We start from the raw sequence: 20,356 nt of genomic DNA on the forward strand, positions 1-20,356 counted from the left end.
ACTCATATGAGTGGCAGCTTCGGACTGTCCATAGGATGTCCACGCTGCCGCTCCATCACCCTGCTGGCGCTGCGACGCCAGTGCAGATCTGGGGACCCCAGAGTCTGTGCTAGCCAGACTCTGCGGTGCCCGGGACTGCGGCCGGATCAACGGGGAGCAGGTAAGGTCACGGGTCACCACTTGCGGTGATCTGCGCTTTTCTGCAGTCTATTGTATTTGGGGACAGACCGGAGGTGCTGGCAGTGGTGGTGGGCCCTCCCATACCCCGCGTGTCCGCTAGACCACCAGGGACTTAACCATCAGCAGCAGCAACCAGCATCTTGGGGGTTAATAGCCGGCCAGGGGAGGCAGCCTTCCCTTTTCAGTGGCTTAGCTCAGCGCGCCTTTCCAGCACAAGGTCTGGCATCCCTGAGCTGCTTCCTCCGTGGGCCATGCTTCTGAGGTCTCCGACGGCCATTTTACTATGGTGCAGCAGATCTCCTAGGACTGCAGTTGGTCCAGTCCCCCTGCGTACCTTACCATTCAGTCAGTGTACACAGCGCTATAGCCTTCCCAGACACTGAATCTGGGCAGTTGAATGTAGTGCCATGTGCAGTATATTATGTGTAATATTAATATATATTTCTGCATTGTATGTGACTTGCTAGTGCTGACTGCTTTTTCTCTCACCTGTCAGTGTATATCTATCCCTTTTCTTTACAATCTGCTCTAATACAGGTGTGCCTAGGATTGGTCACATACTGGTGCACGCTGCTCGATGTAATATGTTAGATGGAACTGTATGTTGCATACGCTGATAATGGGTCCCTGCAGCTAATCTTAGCACCAGTTAGGACCAGTATAGCGCTGCTTGATATTTCCACAACGATTCTAAGAAACACAAGATGGCGTAATAAACGCCCTGTGGTTACTTCCCAGCCTGCACTGCTGTCTAACAGATCGTCAGCCAAGGGTGAACTGGATGATGTATCAGACTCCTATCCCTTTCACACGAGAGGCAGCCTAAACCAAGTATTATTATACCTGCTTGGGTGCTGGCGGTCAAGTCCATACTAGTTATAGCATTCCTAGGGGTAAATTTACTAAAGTGAGAGTTTTTAGAAGTGAGTTTTAAAAGTGATGTTGCCCATAGCAGCCAATCAGGTTCTACTTAACATTTAACCAGCACCTTCTAGAAGATAATAGATAGAATCTGATTGGTTGCTATGGGCAACATCACTTTTAAAACTCACTTCTAAAAACTCTAAATTTACCCCCAAGTGATACTATAGAAGGAAACTATATTCTTGTAGTCTTGCAATAAAATGATTTTGATGTAGACATTTCTGCCTCATTGCTGTTTAGTAATAATAATAAAAAGTTATAATTTAGTGTATTGTATTGAGATGTGGGGGGAAGGGGGCGGAGAATTAGGGTTAAGGTGAGGGGAGGGATTAGAGTACTTACCTCCAGGCATTGGGATTCTGACCACCGGTATCTGAATGACAGCCCATATTAGGAATCATGTAATGGGTACAAGGACCTGTGTATAAGCCTATCTGATGGGTCACAGCATCTCCCTATGTCAGTAATGTGTCTGGTCTATGTCAGTCATATAGATATAATAGGACAGTTCCCCCTTATACATGGACTAATGTACATGCCCCTCTGCACATTCCCCAGCTTTGGTCTGAGGAGGAGGATGCTGGGAATTGTTGCTGGAATCATAAACACCTGCCTGTCTCCTGTGACACCCATGTGACTGCCCTAACAGACTCTGGGCTTAGCCAATCAGCAGTGCCCTCCATCATTGCCAGGCAGAGCTGCTCTGTAGTGACATACTGAGTATTACTGTGATATCATAGACACCTGGCCACTGCCCAAGCTGTGTGTCTGGTGGAAGAGTCTCTGGAGTAAGTGGGTGATGGCCAGGCCACAGGAGTCAGTCACAGTGAGGCAACATCAGAACTAATATGTCAATAGTGAGGAAACATTGGAACCTCAGCCTTGTTGGGGTAAATCATCGAACACTGGAACCAAGCCATCGATGGTGTGATCTGGCAACATGTATAATGCTGACATGAGAATGATGACATTAGCCATGCTGATAGTCGTCATGTAGAGCTGTAGAATGTCGCCATATTCTCCCTGGTGGCCCAGCAGCTACTCACCTGCTCCTGATGGCTGCAGCGGCTTCCGTGTCCCAGCGGTCATGTGACTTCACACCTGGGCACAGCCGTGTATCTGCCTCCCAACATGGCTGCTGCAGCTCTCCTGCCTGAGAGGTGACGGTGTCACTGACTCCAACTAATAGTGTCCCCATCAGGATCTTATTAACTGTAGATAGAAATTACGGGGAGATCTAGAGGCCGTGAGGCTGGTGAGTACATACTGGGAACGTACTGAGAAGTGTATCCAATCTAACTCTAACCAGTAGTAATGATATATTAGCAAAGGAGAAAGTACTAACTGCACAGAGTAATCAGTGTATTAACTATTCAGGATAACCGCTGTACCCAATTCCCTTCCTTACTCTGAATACAAAACACAGCAGGTTCTCATAGTCACAGCAGGCTCTCTCATGGTCATGCTCACTGCAGGCTCTCACACAGTCACACAGCAGGCTCTCCCACAGTCACACACTCACAGCAGGCTCTCACACAGTCACAGCAGGCTCTCTCCCACAGTCACACACTCACAACAGGCTCTCTCATAGTTACACAGCAGGCTCTCATAGTCACGCTCACAGCAGGCTCTCAGTCACGCTCACAGCAGGCTCTCTCCCACAGTCACACTCACAGCAGGTTCTCACAGTCACACAGCAGGCTCTCACACACTCACAGCAGGCTCTCTCCCACAGTCATACACTCACAGCAGGCTCTCTCATAGTCACACAGCAGGCTCTCATAGTCACGCTCACAGCAGGCTCTCTCATAGTCACACTCACAGCAGGTTCTCTCATAGTCACGCTCACAGCAGGCTCTCACACAGTCACAGCAGGCTCTCATAGTCATGCTCACAGCAGGCTTTCACAGTCACACAGCAGGCTCTCTCATAGTCACGCTCACAGCAGGCTCTCATAGTCACGCTCACAGCAGGTTCTCTCATAGTCACGCTCACAGCAGGCTCTCATAGTCACTCACAGCAGGTTCTCTCATAGTCACGCTCACAGCAGGCTCTCATAGTCACTCACAGCAGGTTCTCTCATAGTCACGCTCACAGCAGGCTCTCACACAGTAGGCTCTCATAGTCACGCTCACAGCAGGCTCTCTCAGTCACACACAGCAGGTTCTCACACAGTCACACTCACAGCAGGCCCTGACACAGTCACACAGCAGGATCTCTCATAGTCACACTCACAGCAGGCTCTCCCACAGTCACACGCTCACAGCAGGCTCTCTCCCACAGTCACACTCACAGCAGGTTCTCACAGTCACACAGCAGGCTCTCGTAGTCACGCTCACAGCAGGTTCTCTCATAGTCACGCTCACAGCAGGCTCTCACACAGTCACACAGCAGGCTCTCTCATAGTCACGCTCACAGCAGGCTCTCTCACAGTCACACACTCACAGCAGGCTCTCTCAGTCACGCTCACAGCAGGTTCCTCATAGTCACGCTCACAGCAGGCTCTCACACAGTCACACAGCAGGCTCTCTCATAGTCACGCTCACAGCAGGCTCTCACACACAGTCACACAGCACGTTCTCTCATAGTTACGCTCACAGCAGGCTCTCACACAATCAACATATACATAGAATATAATAACAAAAATACTAGCATTGAAATTAACAAAAGATGGATTCCAAAGGGCCAGTTTATGCGCCTTTGACGCAATTGTATCCGCATAGAGATGTTTTCAAGACAAGCTAGAGATATGCTCCATACTTTCAAACAATGGTGTTATCCAGAAACTTTATTAGAACTGGCATATACAGAGGTCCATTTAATGGATAGACAAAAACTGCTTATGCCTAATGCTGCACACACACGTAAAGATTATCTGTCCAACCATCCAACTAGTTGATTGGTGGGAATGAGAATCTGGTAACGTATGGGAGTAACTGATAATCAGCGATTTGCTCCTAAATGCCAGAAAACAGATGAAAATGGCGTCAGACAAGTTTGCTAAATGTTTGATCTAAACAATTTGTTTAAACAACAGTTTTTGTCCATTTTCCGGCATTTGGGAGCAAATTGCTGATTGTCATTTGCTTTCATGCCTTACCGGACTTTCATTCCAACCAATCAACTAGTTGGATGGTTGGACAGAAAATCTTTAGGTGTGTACCCAGCTTTAGGAGTCATCTAAACATCTATGTACAGAAGAGGGTCAGAACAGGGACTCGTCCTTAGTGTGTAATATAATAACGGTTTCCCAGAGATTAGAGACATTATACTAAGAAATTATAGAGTATTAGAACAGGATAACATCTGGAAAGACATCTTACCTTCTGCACCTAGAATTACATATTGAAAGGACAACCTTACACACTTTGCAAGACTGCAAAACCATCAGTAACATCGGGTAACATCGGAGCCTCACGCACACTTGCACAAGGTCAGACCTTCCTCAGAGATTACTAACCTCCTGTACGCAGTGAGAGCGGAGGCTGCGCATGATCACAGTGGATAATTTATGCACGCCCCTGTAACGGTGTTCAAACGCACTGGCACGCCTGCAATTTGCCAACCACCCCCTCCCGTCACCACCCCCAAATGTCACCTCCTGTCACTCACTCTGCGATGGGACTGCGTGATGTCTGCGATCGCAGTTTGCTTGCTGTGTAATCACAGTGGTGAGTTTGCGCACACGCAGTGATGTATACCCATGCACAGAACGCAACAATCAGCCGATTGCGTGCGTATTAGTCACTGCGATCCTTGCAACAATCAGCCGATTGTGTGCATATTAGTCACTGCGATCCTTGCTGCATCAGCCGATTGCGTGCGTATTAGTCACTGCGATCCTTGCTGCCTCAGGCCCTGTGACTCTCAGTTTATTGTATATCTGCTCACATGTGATTGGGGTCTCTTTTATGTGGGATGTACTATCAGACTCCTATGTACTAGGTTTAGGGATCATTGTCAGAACATTAATAGAAGTACTATGCATAGTGTAACACAACACTTTTACCATAAGCATAATAGTGATCCCGTCTGTCTTATAATCACTGGAAGGGAAATGTTCTCACTGACAGCTACAGGGGGTAATCCATTTATCCATCCATTTAATAGACTATGCAGTAGGGAAGTCTCTGGGGTGGTAAGATTTAACCCTCTATACCCTGGTGGTTTGAACGAATCGATGGAGCTCAACTCTGTCATCAGTTGAGCATTGCTATAATGGACTTAAATGTATATTTCTGTATTTCCTTGTATCTGGATGTGTGTATATATATATAGAGAGGAATTAAATAGCAAATGGAATAATCCCATAATTTTAGTGCCTAAACCTGGGGTTCCCAACCACGGTCCTCAAGGCACACTAACAATCCAGGTTTTAGGGATAGCCATACTTGAGCACAAGTGACTTAATTAGTACCTCAGTTATTTTGATTTAACCATCTGTGCACAATCATGGATATCACTAAAACCAGGACTGTTAGTGTGCCTTAAAGACAGAGGTTGGGAATCACTGGCCTAAACCTTCAGGTGCTTTAAGATGCTGCAATGATTTTCACAAATTAAATAAAGTGTCACAGTTTGATTCCTATCCGATGCCCCTGGTGGATGAGTTGTTGGAGAATTTAGCAAGCAGCCAGTATCTCACCACCCTAGATTTGACAAAAGGGTATTGGCAGATTCCTTTAACTGAAGCTGCTAAGGCCAAAACAGCCTTCTCTACCCCAGAAGGTTTGTTTCAGTATAAAATGCTGCCGTTCGGTCTGCATGGGGCTCCGGCAACCCTCTAGAGCAGGGGTCTTCAAACTTGGCCCTCCAGCTGCTGTGGAACTATACATCCCAGCATGCACTGCCACCTTTTTGATATAACAGCATGTTAAAACTATGTGCAGTGCATGCTGGGATGTGTAGTTCCACAGCATCTGGAGGGCCAAGTTTGAAGACCCCTGCTCTAGAGGGCTATGAACAGGTTGCTGCGACCTCACAAGGAATATGCAGCTGCATATCTAGATAACAGAGTAATCTTTAGCCCCGACTGGGAGTCACACCTACCAAGAGTAGAAGCAGTGTTGCAATCTTTACAGGCACATGAGTTTACTGCTAATCCTGAGAAGTATGCCATTGGAATGGTGAGGGCAAAATATTGTAGGCAGAGGGCAGGTAAAACCTCAGCCCAGTAAGGTGGAGGTGGTCCTCACATGACCTAAACCCAAATGTAAATCCCAGCTCAGAACATTCCTTGGCCTAGTGGGTTACTACCACAGATTCATTTGTGATTTTGCTACTAGGGCAGCACCATTAACTGAGTGTCTTACCATACAGTCCACAGACAAGATAGCGTGGTCTAGAGCAGCAGAAGCTGCATGGCAGGATTTAAGGCGCTCCTTGCGTGCAGAACCTGTTTTGCAGACTCATAACTTTAAGAAGTTTATATTGCAGACAGATGCCTCAGGTACGGGATTGGGGGCAGACCTTTCCCAAGTGGTAGACGGGGAAGAGAAACCCATCCTCTACCTTAGCTGGAAATTGCTGCCCAGGGAGCACAAGTACTCAACTGCGGAGCAAGAGTGCTGGGCAATTAATTGGGCAACTTTGTATAGGGAAAAGGGGATGAGGATATCCTAAGCACTGGTGGGACTACTGAATCACTTGTATAGTAGATGTATTCCAAAATAAGTATACTATGTGGGTCAGATCCCAAGAAGTCTCTCTATGGAGGTGCACCCTCGAGAGTTGTGTTATATGAGAAGAAAGAGAAAGATACTCTCTTTTTGTGGGGCACTCAAACTACTATATTATAAAACTTAGCTTTCAATATGTATGCTATTAAAATAATGAAATAATGTGACAAACATCTATACGTGAACACTGAAAAAACAAAACAAACACAACATGTAATCTGGGCCACAGTAGGTCCAGTTATGAGTGACTGATAAGAGATAGGAAAAAAGTTTTATATATATCCGATCTCTAATCCCAATATGGGTCAGACACAAAAATTATGACACTGTGGTCAAAAATATGTATATATTGAAGGGGATTTATATAAGGAAATATAAAGGATATCTGCCCTTCAATGTAATAGTCGGTGACTATCTAGCTAACTCCCTGTAATAGGGGTGGTTCCAAAATTGCTGTCTATAGTGTTAGGGTTCCAGGACCTGTGAGTCCACTGAAGAAACATTGCTGTTTGGAAGACTTTATGTATTATCTTGCCTGTGAAACTGCGATGTCCTGTAAACCCGACTGTGGTGAGCAATAAAGCTACTGATGGATTTTACCCAGTCTATGTGATTCTTGTCATATATATATTATATATATATATATATATATATATATATATATGGAATCGGTATAACTTACCGCCGGACGCAAGTCCCGACAGTGGCTGCCCGACATGGGTGAAAATCGTGATCGTCCCTAGGTAAGTATTTACTAACCTAACCTCCACCCCCTAACCCTCCTTAGGGGTGCCTAACCCTAACCTTCCCCCCAGTGCCTAACCCTAATTCCCCCTCTAAGTGCCTAAACCTAACCCCCCCTTCCCCGCTGCATAAACTGAAGTCCCCCCAGGGGTACCTAACCCTCCCCTAGCCTAACCTTAACCTCCTGGGGGGGTGCCTAAATCTAAGTCCCCCCCCGGGAGCCCGAAACCTAACCCTCCCCCCCACAGCTATCTGCTGCGACGCCCGGCATCACTTCGATCGGGATGCCGGGCGCCGGTCTCCCGGCGTTGGATAAAATGACCGGCGTCTAGATGTAGACGCCGGTCATTTAACCCTCGCCGGGATAAAGCAGTCGGGAAGCCGGCCATCGGGATTTCGTCCGCCGACTTCCCATCTGCATACCTATATATATATATATATATATATATATGATAAAAATATATAAATCCATAGGTATTACAAAATAATAAAATATGTAAATCTTTATTATTAGTTATAATTAATCATGAAATATGATACTGAATGTTGACCATTATATCAAAAATAAGATTTATATATAGATATATAGAGTAACATAGGAATAAGAGGCAATGAGAGAGGACATATTTAGGTAGCATCATGTGTTATAGGAAGCGAGTCTCATCATTGATTACAGTGGGGATGAATGTGGAGAACGTGCCAAGGTCAGTGATGAAGGAATAGTGAAGGGGAAGGTGAGTATCACAGAATTAGTATAAATAGATGCAAATTCTCAGTCATGAGAAAGTTATACAATGCTAAGATATCAAGCACTTTGTGGTCACCTATTTCCAGTGTTTTCAATCCAAATGTCCCTGGCAATTTCCAGCAGGACAGTGACTACTGCTGCCGATTCCAAGCATTCCCTGGTCCCACATTTCCATGGGCCGAGCTACCAACCTCAAATACACCATCTGTTCCCGAGTAGATTCATTATCCAAAATGGCCCATTTCATACCACTCTGAGATCTTCCTTCTGCTCCAGCTCAACTAAATAAATATACTCTGTCTCTGGCTGTATCATTGGAATAGTCTCTGATCGGGGTGTACAGTTTGTGGCCGAATTCTGGAGGTCTTTGTGTCAGACATTAGAAGTGGGTACATTCTCTCATCTCAGGATAACTGGTCCGAGCCTCACCCTTCAGCAGAACTCACAACAATCACTACCATGAGTCATGCTCTTCTATTCCAATCCATACAGTCCATGGTATGCATCCCCAGGTTCCCTCCTCCTTCAGATCTAGCTGCCAAATTTCTACGCCATGACTTTTCTTATCTGCATCCAATATTTTAGCAGAAGAGAAGGAAAGCCTTTCCTAATGTGCAGCCTGTGCATTAATAACCTGCATCTCTGAGTATCCTTCATTAAGTCTGCTCCAGGCTACATCAGCCCTTTCAGTATATCTTGGGTCAGCAATTCCATTTCATACAAACTTTGATTACCTGGAGATTCCCAACTCCTTCCACATAGGAATAAAGAAACTAAAGGACTGTGCTACCTGGTGTCACTTCCGTGTCCTACAGGAAAGATGTGAATTATATAGGGCACACAGATATTGTTATACCCCAATTAGAATTAACTATGGGATATAAAATATCTTCATATACATTTGCTGCTGTACAAAATCAGGAGGTCACCTGAGATCATGTAGAGCATAAATATATTAAAAAAACAGCGCAAAAGTATTGATGATTAGTATTTAAATACTGTTCAATAGGGTATATCTAACAATAACATTTATTCACATTTAGCATAGAAAACATATAGTACATATTGTTCAAATATAGAAAACATACATTTATAACCAGTAGATATAAGAACCTGACCAATAGGTTGTTTGTGTCAGAGTCACTTGATGTCTCACATAATAATGACCTGCAGGTAGGCAGAGTACATGTAATATTACAGTGTCCTCTGTGAATAGTCCAATGTAACCGGCAGTAGGATACCCAGGGTTTTGGATTTGTGCCTCCAGCTCTGTGCAGTCCCTCCTGGGTGACTCCTATATTGCTGATGTTTGAATGATTAGGACTTGAGTTGGACCAGACAAATGAGGTATTACATCATCATCAGATGGTGGTCTGTAGCTTTAGCCACTGTTTAGGTGATGACTGATGAAGTTCCCACAACCACAATTGGGTCTGGGGTCTGTGCTTGAAGTCTGACTAACGCGTTTCTCTGTATGATACAGATTCATCAGGCATCTGAGTCACCCAGGAGGGGCTGCACAGAGCTGCAGGTACAAATCTACTATCCCGATATTAAACTTAAATATAACTTGTGCACCAGGCAAATATACATTTTTATATGATGTTTCTATTACAGGGAATTACAAGTCAGCAGTCATTGGCATATAGGTATTCCTATTGCTTGTATGCAAATGTCCCAGACTATAACTCAATGTTCATAGGCTCAGAGTCCTCTTGGATCCCAGGAATGTCTCATACATCATACAGGGGCTGGGTTCTCAGATAACACCATGCCAGCTTGGTTTGGCTTCTCACCACAATATCAGGAAATGAAGTCACTTGGTCACATAGGGCTGGTTATCTCACACGTGGGATCTTGTACAGCAGGGTGGTCATTGTGATTGTGCTTAGTCATTGGTGTGACCCACCAGAGCAGCTCTTATCTATGGGCTCTCAGATGGTAACACAGGGCTGTTATCTCACACTTGGGATCTTGTACAGCAGGGTGGTCATTGTGATTGTGCTTAGTCATTGGTGTGACCCACCAGATAAGCTCTCATCTATGGGTTCTCAACTAACACCATGCCAGCTTGGTTTGGTGTCTCTCCACAACATCAAGAAATGAAGTCACTTGGTCACACAGGGCTGGTTATCTTACATGCGGGATCTTGTACAGCAGGGTGTTCATTGTGATTGTGCTTATTCAATGGTGTGACCCACCAGGACAGCTCTTATCTATGGGCTCTCAGACGGTCACAGGTTTATGTGAGTCTCAGATACATGATTTATACATCACTCAGCTTTATTGGCATCTTCTCCTCTTGGAAGTGTAAAATACATAAATCTCTATAATGTTCATTTTCTATATGTTATGTTTTATTAACATTAATTCTAGATCAGATATATATGGTAATATTGCCTATGAATATTGGTATCACTTATAATCATTGCAAGGTTATTTTAATAGCATAATTCACTTCTTACAAATGCTTTTGCTCAAAAGGGAAATTATATTTTCTCCATGACAGCCGTCACAGAACATGTGCACCACCGAGAGGACAACTGATCACTATTCCAGCTTTACTAACAATGTACAAAAACGTTCAGGTCAAAAAGTGTGGGAAATACTAACAAACAAGCGCCACACGCAGTTGTGTTACCCCACATGGACATCAGACAGGTCCGTGCAGCTTTTGGTTTTCTTACTTGTTACCAAACTCTTTATCTCATATATTTGTAGGTTTATAACAAAGCTTGTATTGTCCTTTCTGTGATTTCCTCACTACCAAATAATCCTCATCTCCTGACCCTGCACGTTACTGGTGGTGCCACCACTGTGGGGGGTGAGACAGTGCAGGACATACTGAGGACAATCTGTACTGATCCTACTTATCCTGTGATGTCCCTGTATTATTCCTCCATTACTACGTACCCTGCTCACATCTGTATTCTGCTGGGGATATCGGGAGCCTGATGCACTTAATGGACATTACTGTTAGTGGTTTATACCAGGACCAGCAGCTTCCTGTGTCCCAACACTAACTACATTATCTAATAATGTATGAATTACATAAGGGATCATGATATTAATGTCCTTATCTTTTGGAATAATGTAAATAGTAGGTTAAAGGGAATCTAATTAGAAGGAACAAGACATCAGACTGCTGTAAGGAGATTAGAGATCCATTTACCAGGAAACCCAACCAGAGAATACGATCCAGTGAGATAAAATCAGAGGTTACAGATGTCATTATATCGCCCATCTCACCCCGTCACTTACAGCCCAGTCATCACATGATGTCATAGTTTCCCACTTCCCATATTACATCCCCAGCACATAGTCATGGTGACAGATTAGTTATGTCCCTATATTACATCATGTGGTCTTGTTACTGCACAAATAGACCAATAGCACAATAATAATCTAATATAGAACTTACCAAACTCCCCCATTACAGGCCAGGGTTTAAGGATATCCATGCTTGAGTTCAAATGCTTAAATCATAATGACTTAGGTACCAATTGACATGTGTCAATATCCTTAAAAACCTGGCCTGTAATAGCGGAGTTTGGGAACCTCTGATCTGATAGAATAAGGAAACTGAAAGCCATTACATGAGGAACCTGTTGGAGCCCTATGTTGGTGACATCCGTGTGGATATATAATAAAGTATAATATATTAGTATATAGGGGCTTATTCAGCAGAGGACACAATGACAATAGTTACGCAGATAGAGCGAATGTTTGCCATCACACCTGTGTATAAGTCAAACTGCGCACACACAGTGATCACATTGCGATTACGGATGCACAGAGGAATACATCACAAAGTGAGTTGCAGGGTGACAGCGTTTGGAGGAGGTAATAGGGGGGTGGACAGAAAACTGCAGGCATCTGTCCGTGTGATCGCCATGTCATAGGCGTGTCTGTCTGTGTGAGCGCCATGTCATGGGTGTGTCTGTCCATGTGATCGCCATGTCCTGCAGGCGTGTCTGTCCGTGTTATCGCCATGTCATGGGCGTGTCTGTCCGTGTGATCGCCATGTCCTGCAGGTGTGTATAAATGAGCCATAGCGATGGCAGCTGCAGCATGAGATCTCTGCATGTCAGGAGAGCTGCAGTGTTTTTTCGGCTGGTCAGACCTGATGTAAATGCTGTGTGACTGCTTGATGTGCAGCGATGATACCGATGATTACACAGAAAGGTGACATTGGATTATAATGAGAAGGCAGCAGTGGGCGTGGTTATGGCAGCTGTGAATCGGCATTAGCATAAATTAGCACCTGCGATCTGTAAGAGACTGCAGCTGCTTTTGCTTCCGCTGCTGAATCAGGCCCATAGTGTGATAATGTAAATGTCATTTATTCTTCACTAAGCAGGGACAGCAAGCTAGGCTAACATTGTATTTATGCTTGTTCTGATAATTTCCAATAATATTACAGTACTGCAAATACCGCTGCAATTTCTATATATTTCTAGACGCTCATACACATTGTTTTTCTCCTGTGTGACGTTTCTGATGACTAAAAAGAGTGGATTTATTTGTAAAACATTTCCCAAACTCATGGGATGGAAATGGTTTCTCACCTGTGTGACTTCTCTGATGTGTAACAAGAAACAAATTACATGTAAAACATTTCCCACACTCAGGACATGGAAATGGTTTCTCACCTGTGTGACTTCTCTGATGTGTAACAAGAAACAATTTACATGTAAAACATTTCCCACACTCTGAGCATGGATATGGTTTCTCACCTGTGTGCATTCTCTGATGTCTAACAAGACGTGATTTCTCTGTAAAACATTTCCCACACTCGGAGCATGGAAATGGTTTCTCACCTGTGTGCTGTCTCTGATGTATAAAAAGATCTGATTTCTCTCTAAAACATTTCCCACACTCAGAACATGAAAAAGGTTTCTCACCTGTGTGACGTCTCTGATGTATAACAAGGTTTTATTTCTGTGTAAAACATTTCTCACCTGTGTGAGTTCTCTGATGTACATCGTGTTCCCCGCTGCAAAAAATATTTCCCACAGTCAGAACATGTAAATGGTCTCTCATCTGTGTGAATCTTTGTATGTCTAGTAAGAGCTCCTTTCAGTGTAAAACATTTCCCACACTCAGAACACAGAAAAGGCCTCTCAGCTGCATGAACTCTTTTCTGATGTATAGAAAGACTGATCTGCTTGGTAAAACCTTTCCCACATTCAGAACATGACAATGGATTATCACCTGTATGAGCTGAGCTGTGTGTAACACTACTGGGATTATCAGAGGAACATTCCTCATGGTTAGAGAGATCAGATGATATATCTGCACTGTGAGATGCTGGATGTATACTGGGGATAATGGGGTTTTCTCCTGGAGAGTGCTGTGAGAAGTTATTATCTAGGTCACCATCTGGAGATAATATGAGACGTCTCCCCGAGTTATTCCTGCTGCTGTGTCCATCTGTTGGGAACAATGAGAGTTATGGTGAGAACTTACCTTGGTTAACGCTCTTTCAAAGTCCATAGGGTCTAGAGGGAGACCTTGGTGTTTAGCTGGATCTGAATCCCGGGCACCACGCAGTTAAAAGCTTTGATCCCAGGATGCACTGGACCATCCTCCTCTATACCCCGCCCCCGAGGCACCTCAGTTGGTAAGTAGTCAAAGGCCAGAGGTGAAAAAAGAGAGAAGACTGGAACACTCGAAAATCACACTCACAGGGGAAATGGAAAACTGGTGACCAACACAACAACCCACATGAACCCAGGTGCGTCAGGGCGGGTGCCCTGAGGACCCGATGGACTTTGAAGAAAGAGTTAACCAAGGTATGTTCTTACCATAACTCTCATTTTCTTCTTCAGGGTCCATAGGCTCCACAGGGAGACTGCCCACGAGGGGCCCACAGACCGAGTAGAATGAGCTTTAACAGAAGCCAGAACAGGCAGGCCTGCCTGTGTGTAAGCCTCTGAGATAGTTATACGAAGCCATCTAGCCAATGTTTGTTTGCTGGCTGAAATCCAAAGAGCACAAATAAGGATTCCAATTTCCAAAGGGAACTGGTCCAGCACATAAATTTTGAGAGCACGGACCACATCCAAGGAGGTCTCACCCACTGAGAGATCAGGTGACAGAAAGTCCTATAATTTCCTGATTAATGTGGAAATTAGAAACCACTTTAGGAATAAACTCAGGGCGAGTGCGAAGCACAGCACTATCCTGCTGCAATATCAGAAAGGGAGGACAACAGGAGAGCGCCCACAATTCTGATGCAATTGCCATAAGAAATAGAGTAGCCATTAACCACTTACTTTCCACCGAATCTAGTGGTTTAAATGGAGGGCCCTGGAGGGCCTGAAGAACTACCACCAAATCCCAAGGAGCCACCAGAGGGACAAAGGGAGGTTGAATCCGGAGAACACCCTGGAAAAAGGTGTGGATATCCAGGAGCGGAGCTATCCTTCGTTGGAACCACACAGATAGTGCAGAGACATGCACTTTCAACGAGGCCAGGACGGAGGCCGAGGTCCAAACCAGATTGAAGGAATGCTAATGTTATGGAAATACCTAACACTTGAGGGTCGAATCCCTTGTACAACACCACTAAAAATATGTATGCCACACTCTGAGGTAGATCCTGGCTTATGTGCTTGAGGCATCATGCTAATGACCGAGCTAGAGAATCCCTCGGACCTTAAGATGTTAAGATGGATGTCTCAAGAGCCACGCCATCAAAGACAGACGATCCAGGTCTGGGTAAAGACAAGGACCCAGAGACAACAGGTCCGGACGTTGAGGCAGTAGGAACGGAGTGTCGATGGAGAGACTCCAAAGATCTGATTACCAATGACATCTGGGCAAAGCTGGAGCCACCAGCAGGACCATGCCTCAGTCTTGCTTGAATTTCCGAAGAACCCGAGGAACCAGGAATACTGGAGGAAACAGGTACGCAAACTTCACTGACAGACCGTCCACTAAGCTTGCGTTGGCATCTCTTGTCTTGGACCTGCACACTGTGATTGTGATGGGAGGCCATGAGGTTGACCTCTGGGAGGTCCCATTTGTCCACTAGGAGTTGAAACACCTCTTGGTGAAGAGACCATTCCCCTGGATGCACGTAGTGAACGGCTGAGGAAGTTTGCTTCCCAATTGAGGACTCCCATAATGAACACTGCTGAGATGGCCGGGAAGTGACTCTCTGCCCAAGTCAGGATGCATGACACTTCTGTTATTGCTGCCCAACTTCGAGTGCCTCCTTGATGGTTGAAGTAAGCCACCGTAGTGGCATTGTCAGACTGAACCTGTACGGCTTATCCGTGAAAAACGTGTCTTGTCATCCTGAGGTCCCTGTACACAGCCTGAAGTTCCAATATGTTGATTGGAAGGAATGCTTCCTCCGCTGTCCAACAGCCCTGAAACACTGGCATACGTTGTGAGAAGTACCCAGTCTGGGATCCAAAAGGGGCGACCCTTGGTGAGATGATTTGTCTGCAGCCATCAAGACAGAGACAGGTGCACCAGTGTCTGAGTCCTGATTTGGTGGGGTAATCCATTCCACTTGGATAGTATCAGCCCTTGCAGGGGCCTTGAATGGAACTGGGCATATTCCACCACATCGAATGTGGACACCACGGATCCTAAAACCTGCATTGCTGAGTGTACCGACACCCGGCGACAGAGCAGGCAATTGCGTACCCACAGTTGCAGAGAGATCTTTTCCGGAGTAAGAAAAATCCTCTGCTGATGAGAATCCAGAAAGGCTCCCAAATTAACCATTCTCTGTGAGGGAATGAGGACTTTTTCCAATTGATCAGCCACCCGTGTGCTTATAGACAAGCAATCGTCAGGTGCAAGTGTTGCTGAAGTACCTCTGGAGAGCCCGCCAACTACAGGTGGTCGCCTAGGTACGGCTGGAGTTGTATACCCCGACTCCGTAGGTGGGCTGCCATGACCACCATAATTTTGGTAAATACCCTTGGAGCCATGGAAAGGCCAAAGGGCAGTGCCCGAAACAGAAAGTGTTGTTGAAGTATAGTAAACCACAGATAATGCTGGTGGGAAGGCATTATGGGGACATGTAGGTATGCATCCTGAATGTCCAGTGATAACCATGTAATCCCCAGGTTCCATAGCCAGTATGATGGACCGTAAAGTTTACATCCTGACCCTGGAAAGTTTACATCCTGAACCTGGGCACCCTGAGGAACTTGTTCAGAGATTTGAGGTAGGCCGATGAGACCCATTCGGCTTTTGAACCAGAAACAGAGTACAGTAGTAACCAGTCCCATGCTGAGATAGTGGAACTGTAACAATAACCCCTGCTTTCAGTAAGGACTCTATGGCTTCCTGAATCTGTAAGGCCTTGGTCTTGTCTAGAGGAGGGCTCCTGCAGAAAAACTGGTGGGGAGGTCTTTGATGAAAATGAGAGGGCATACCCCTGAGAGACCACTTCTTTTACCCATGCATCCTTGGTTGGGTGACTCCAATACTGGGCAAACTGAAGAAGTCAGCCTCCCACCCTGGGATCCCCCAGAGGGAGGCCCGTCCCATCAGGCTGAGGGTTTATCCTCTGTAGGGAGTAGGGCCTCTAGCACCCCAGGCCTGTTTCTAGGCTTAGAGGTCGACTTGGCTGCTGATTGTCTAGGGAAAGACTGTCCTTTGGGCTTTCCTTGAGAACGAAAGGACCAAAAGGAAGAGGTTCTAGCCTTTGAAGGAGCAAATGGCAAAAAGCCTTTCATGCAAATGGCAGAAAAGCTGACTTAGATTTTGCCAGTGTCCACAATTTTGTCCAGGTCTGGGCCAAACAATATCTCTCCATTGAAGGGCAAGGCCTCCAGGACCTTTTTGGAATCAGCATCCGCCGTCCAGGAGTGTAACCACAAAGAGCAGCGAGCAGACACGACTGCGGCCAAGACTCTGGAGGTCAGTAAGCTGGCATCCAAAGCAGCCTCACCAATATAGGTGGCTGCATCCATCATGTGGCCCACTAGAGACCTTTGAGCCTCAGGGGCCTCCCTTGGGGAAGGTGTCCTCCAGCACATTTGCCCAGCTGTCAATGGCCTTAGCCGCCCAAGAGATAGCCATGGACGGACGGGCCACAGCTCCAGAGAGAGAGTAAATTGATTTCAGGCACGTCTCCACCTTCCAGTCTGTAGAATACTTCAGAGAAGAAATGGAAGGCATAGGCAGAGTAGTGCTCTTAATCAGGTGAGTAACATGAGAATCCACCGCGGGTGGTGATTTCCACTTCTTGCAATGACCCTCAGGGAACGGATAACACGAGGCCAAATACTTTTGCAGTTGATACCTCTTACCAGGCGATTGCCAGGCCTCCGCCATGTGGTTTGCCAGCTGGTCAGAAAGAGGGAAAACTGCCAAAGTCACCGTAGCCTGTTTAAACTCAGGGTATTTGGATTTAGGGGCAGGAACGTTATCCTCTATATCTAGTATGGATCGGACCACCCTTACCAATGCTGGAACATTAATAGCTGATTTGGGTTCCACCTCCAGTGCAGGGGAATCCAAATCAGACACCCCAGCCATTTCCCCATCATCTGATGACAAGTCCGTGTCTGAGAGTTGAGTACACTGGGATGACAATGCAGGACGTTTAGATGCCTTCTGAGGTCTTTCGTTCTGCAACATGGTCTGACAAGCCATAGACGAAGCTGCCAAACTCTGAACTGATCTAGAGAAAACATTCACCCAGGGTGGTTGCACAGCTTGCGTAAGTCCCCTGGAAGGAAATGACAGATTGTTGTGGTACCGTAGGGGATTGCATATAGAGTGATAACCCCCGATAGGGAGCAACAGTTTGAGGCCCAGGAGTAGACTGCAATATTTGCGGGATACCCAGAGAGAGAATGATGGCTGGTTGGTGTATTCCAATTGAGCACACAATTCTGTGAATTAGCAGCTCCACCATTTTGTGAGTGACAGCAATCTCATTCTGTGAGAGTGCTGAATCTGACGTTAACCACAGGGTGTCATGGCATACCATATCTGTATTACGCAAGGAACACGTCAATTAAGGAGTCAGCCTTAATGATCGTAATTTCATTGCAGTTTGAGTGGCAGAAATTATGTAGGTTTTGTGAAATTTCAGATCATGTCTAAGAAGCCCTAATGGGACATGTGAAACCTTAAGGTTTTTTGTCTATGGAATTTCATTGCTTTTTTAAAATGTATTAACGATCAGGGTTTGGAGAAGCAAACTGGGCCACCTGTAGGGGAGAAGGGCAACAAAATGGTACACTAGCTGCAGGTGGAAGAGGGGCCGGCACACAGGAGGCGAGAGTCGGCTGCAGGGGTGGGCTGTAGGTGTGCGGGTAGCGACAGCAGCATGGGTGCGGAGGGGCAGCAGCGGGCTACAGAGGGCTCACCGGTACTGGGCATGCACCTGAGAAAATAAAATCAATATGTCACAAATGCACGGGCGCATCAGTGAGATCCATCTATGGGCCATTCAGTTTGGAGCGAAGAGTCCGTTATCGATGATAATTCATCCCCGATGTCATTTTCACTTATCCCCATATTCAATTTTAAAGACTTTTCGCACGTGCGAAAAGTCTATGTAAAAAAACAGGGATAAGTTTTCACCACTGCATAGGTGGCGAAAAAAATTGCAGAATTGGGGTATAGAATTTAAAAAAAGTACCCTGCAGCCTTTGGAATGTCCCCTTAATCTGTGTAAAAATTTTTTTTAAAAAACAAGCGTAGGACAGCCCAAAAAAAAGTGGTTTCATTTTGGGGGCGGAAAAAAAAAACTTGGGGGACAAACTTAAAAACTAGCGAAATTGACTCAGGGGGGTCCCTAAGTATGCGGCAGGTGTTTTCTAGAATGCAGGTGGTTGCAGCAGGTGGATTTTTGAAGAATTTTTAAAAATCATTTTAGGGACTTAAAAATATGCTTGCACCCATTTACATGTACCCAAAATTTGATGGGACTAGTTATTTTTACAAAAAAAAGAAAGCTAAATGCTATTCTTCACCACTTCTTCAAAGACACATTAATGCACCTTCCGCGGCTGTTTAAAAACCCCCCATTACCTTCAGCATGCCAAATCGGGGTACCCATAGTGATCCCCCATGTCAGATCATCTTTTGGTGGGTGACAGGAAGATTTCCCCAAAAGTGGCAGGACTGAAACTTACCTTTCCGCCGGATCCCGTTTTCGCCGATTCCTAATTGAAAACGGGGATAAGCGTGCACGCGCCCGATACTTTATCCCATTGAAAAACGGCGATTATGGTGAACAGTCTGACCACGGACTTTCTGCCTCTGAATATGGCCCTATGCATTTATGTTAAAAATTGAATGTGTAGTGTCCTTAGAGTACACTACTAATGTTCGTGTTGTGTTTTTCTTTTGCCAAGACCCTGGGATTGCCTACTTTGGAACGAAGAAGACAGATCCACGTATAGGAGGAGGAGAGTATGGATTTTTTATTACAGGTACTCCATTGGATTGTCTACTGGAGAAGAGGACAGATTGGCTACAGGGATACATAGGTGAGTATGTGAGATAGTGAGTACGCGTGTGTGCGCATGTTAGTTTTCATAAAATTTAACTTTGTGTTCTGTGGTCTTTTAATATTGCTTTTGCTATGGTTCTCCAAGTACCAGCATGCAGGGGAGGCTTGCTGGGTACTGTAGTTCTGCAGCAAAAGCCAATATTTTAACTTTAATTGCACCACACTATCCACGGCCAGGGGTGCCGTGGATAGCCCCGGGCTGCCCTGGGGTCGCCAGCTCTCCAGGGATCCCCGGCCTGGGCTGATGCTTTGACTGGGGGGCTCAGTGAAAGGGCTTCCCTGGCTGTAGCATCACCCCCCCTGCTAGAAACGGTCCGGTGCTGGTTCTGGTAAATCCAGGGGGACCCTACACTTTTTTGCCCTGTATTTCCAGAACCAGGGACGGATCGTTCAGTGAAGGCAATCAGGAACAACGGTACGATTACAATGTCGTACTCGTACTGTCTTTCCTGATCGCACAGTGTGTACGCACCTTTACTGATCCCGTATTTTGCTTCTGTGTTTGTTTATTTAAACACAGATGCAGGTATCACAGATCTTTCAGATCTGAGCATCTGTGTGTTGTGTGTTGCTACCTCCCAC

General features: G+C 45.6%; 1 protein-coding gene and 1 pseudogene across 2 annotated transcripts in view; one reads left to right on the forward strand and one right to left on the reverse strand.

Annotated features, from left to right (window-relative positions):
* LOC148453576 (uncharacterized) overlaps nt 1–20,356 on the reverse strand; it is a 62,496-nt pseudogene that overhangs the window by 34,664 nt on the left and 7,476 nt on the right. The window contains exons 4-5 of the transcript XR_015874902.1: nt 13,291–13,707; nt 12,843–13,235 (exon numbers count right to left, since the gene is read on the reverse strand). The product of XR_015874902.1 is annotated as an uncharacterized LOC148453576 (transcript). The remainder of the gene's footprint in view (nt 1–12,842; nt 13,236–13,290; nt 13,708–20,356) is intronic.
* The window catches only part of LOC148453577 (uncharacterized), a 63,957-nt gene that overhangs the window by 6,768 nt on the left and 36,833 nt on the right, over nt 1–20,356 (forward strand). Inside the window, 1 exon segment of the mRNA XM_088461962.1 lies at nt 574–582. Within this exon segment, the coding sequence (XP_088318088.1) occupies nt 574–582 (9 nt within the window).

The sequence above is a fragment of the Taudactylus pleione genome, unplaced genomic scaffold, assembly GCF_031769625.1.
Source record: "Taudactylus pleione unplaced genomic scaffold, aTauple2 ptg001127l, whole genome shotgun sequence".
Lineage (NCBI taxonomy): Eukaryota > Metazoa > Chordata > Amphibia > Anura > Myobatrachidae > Taudactylus > Taudactylus pleione.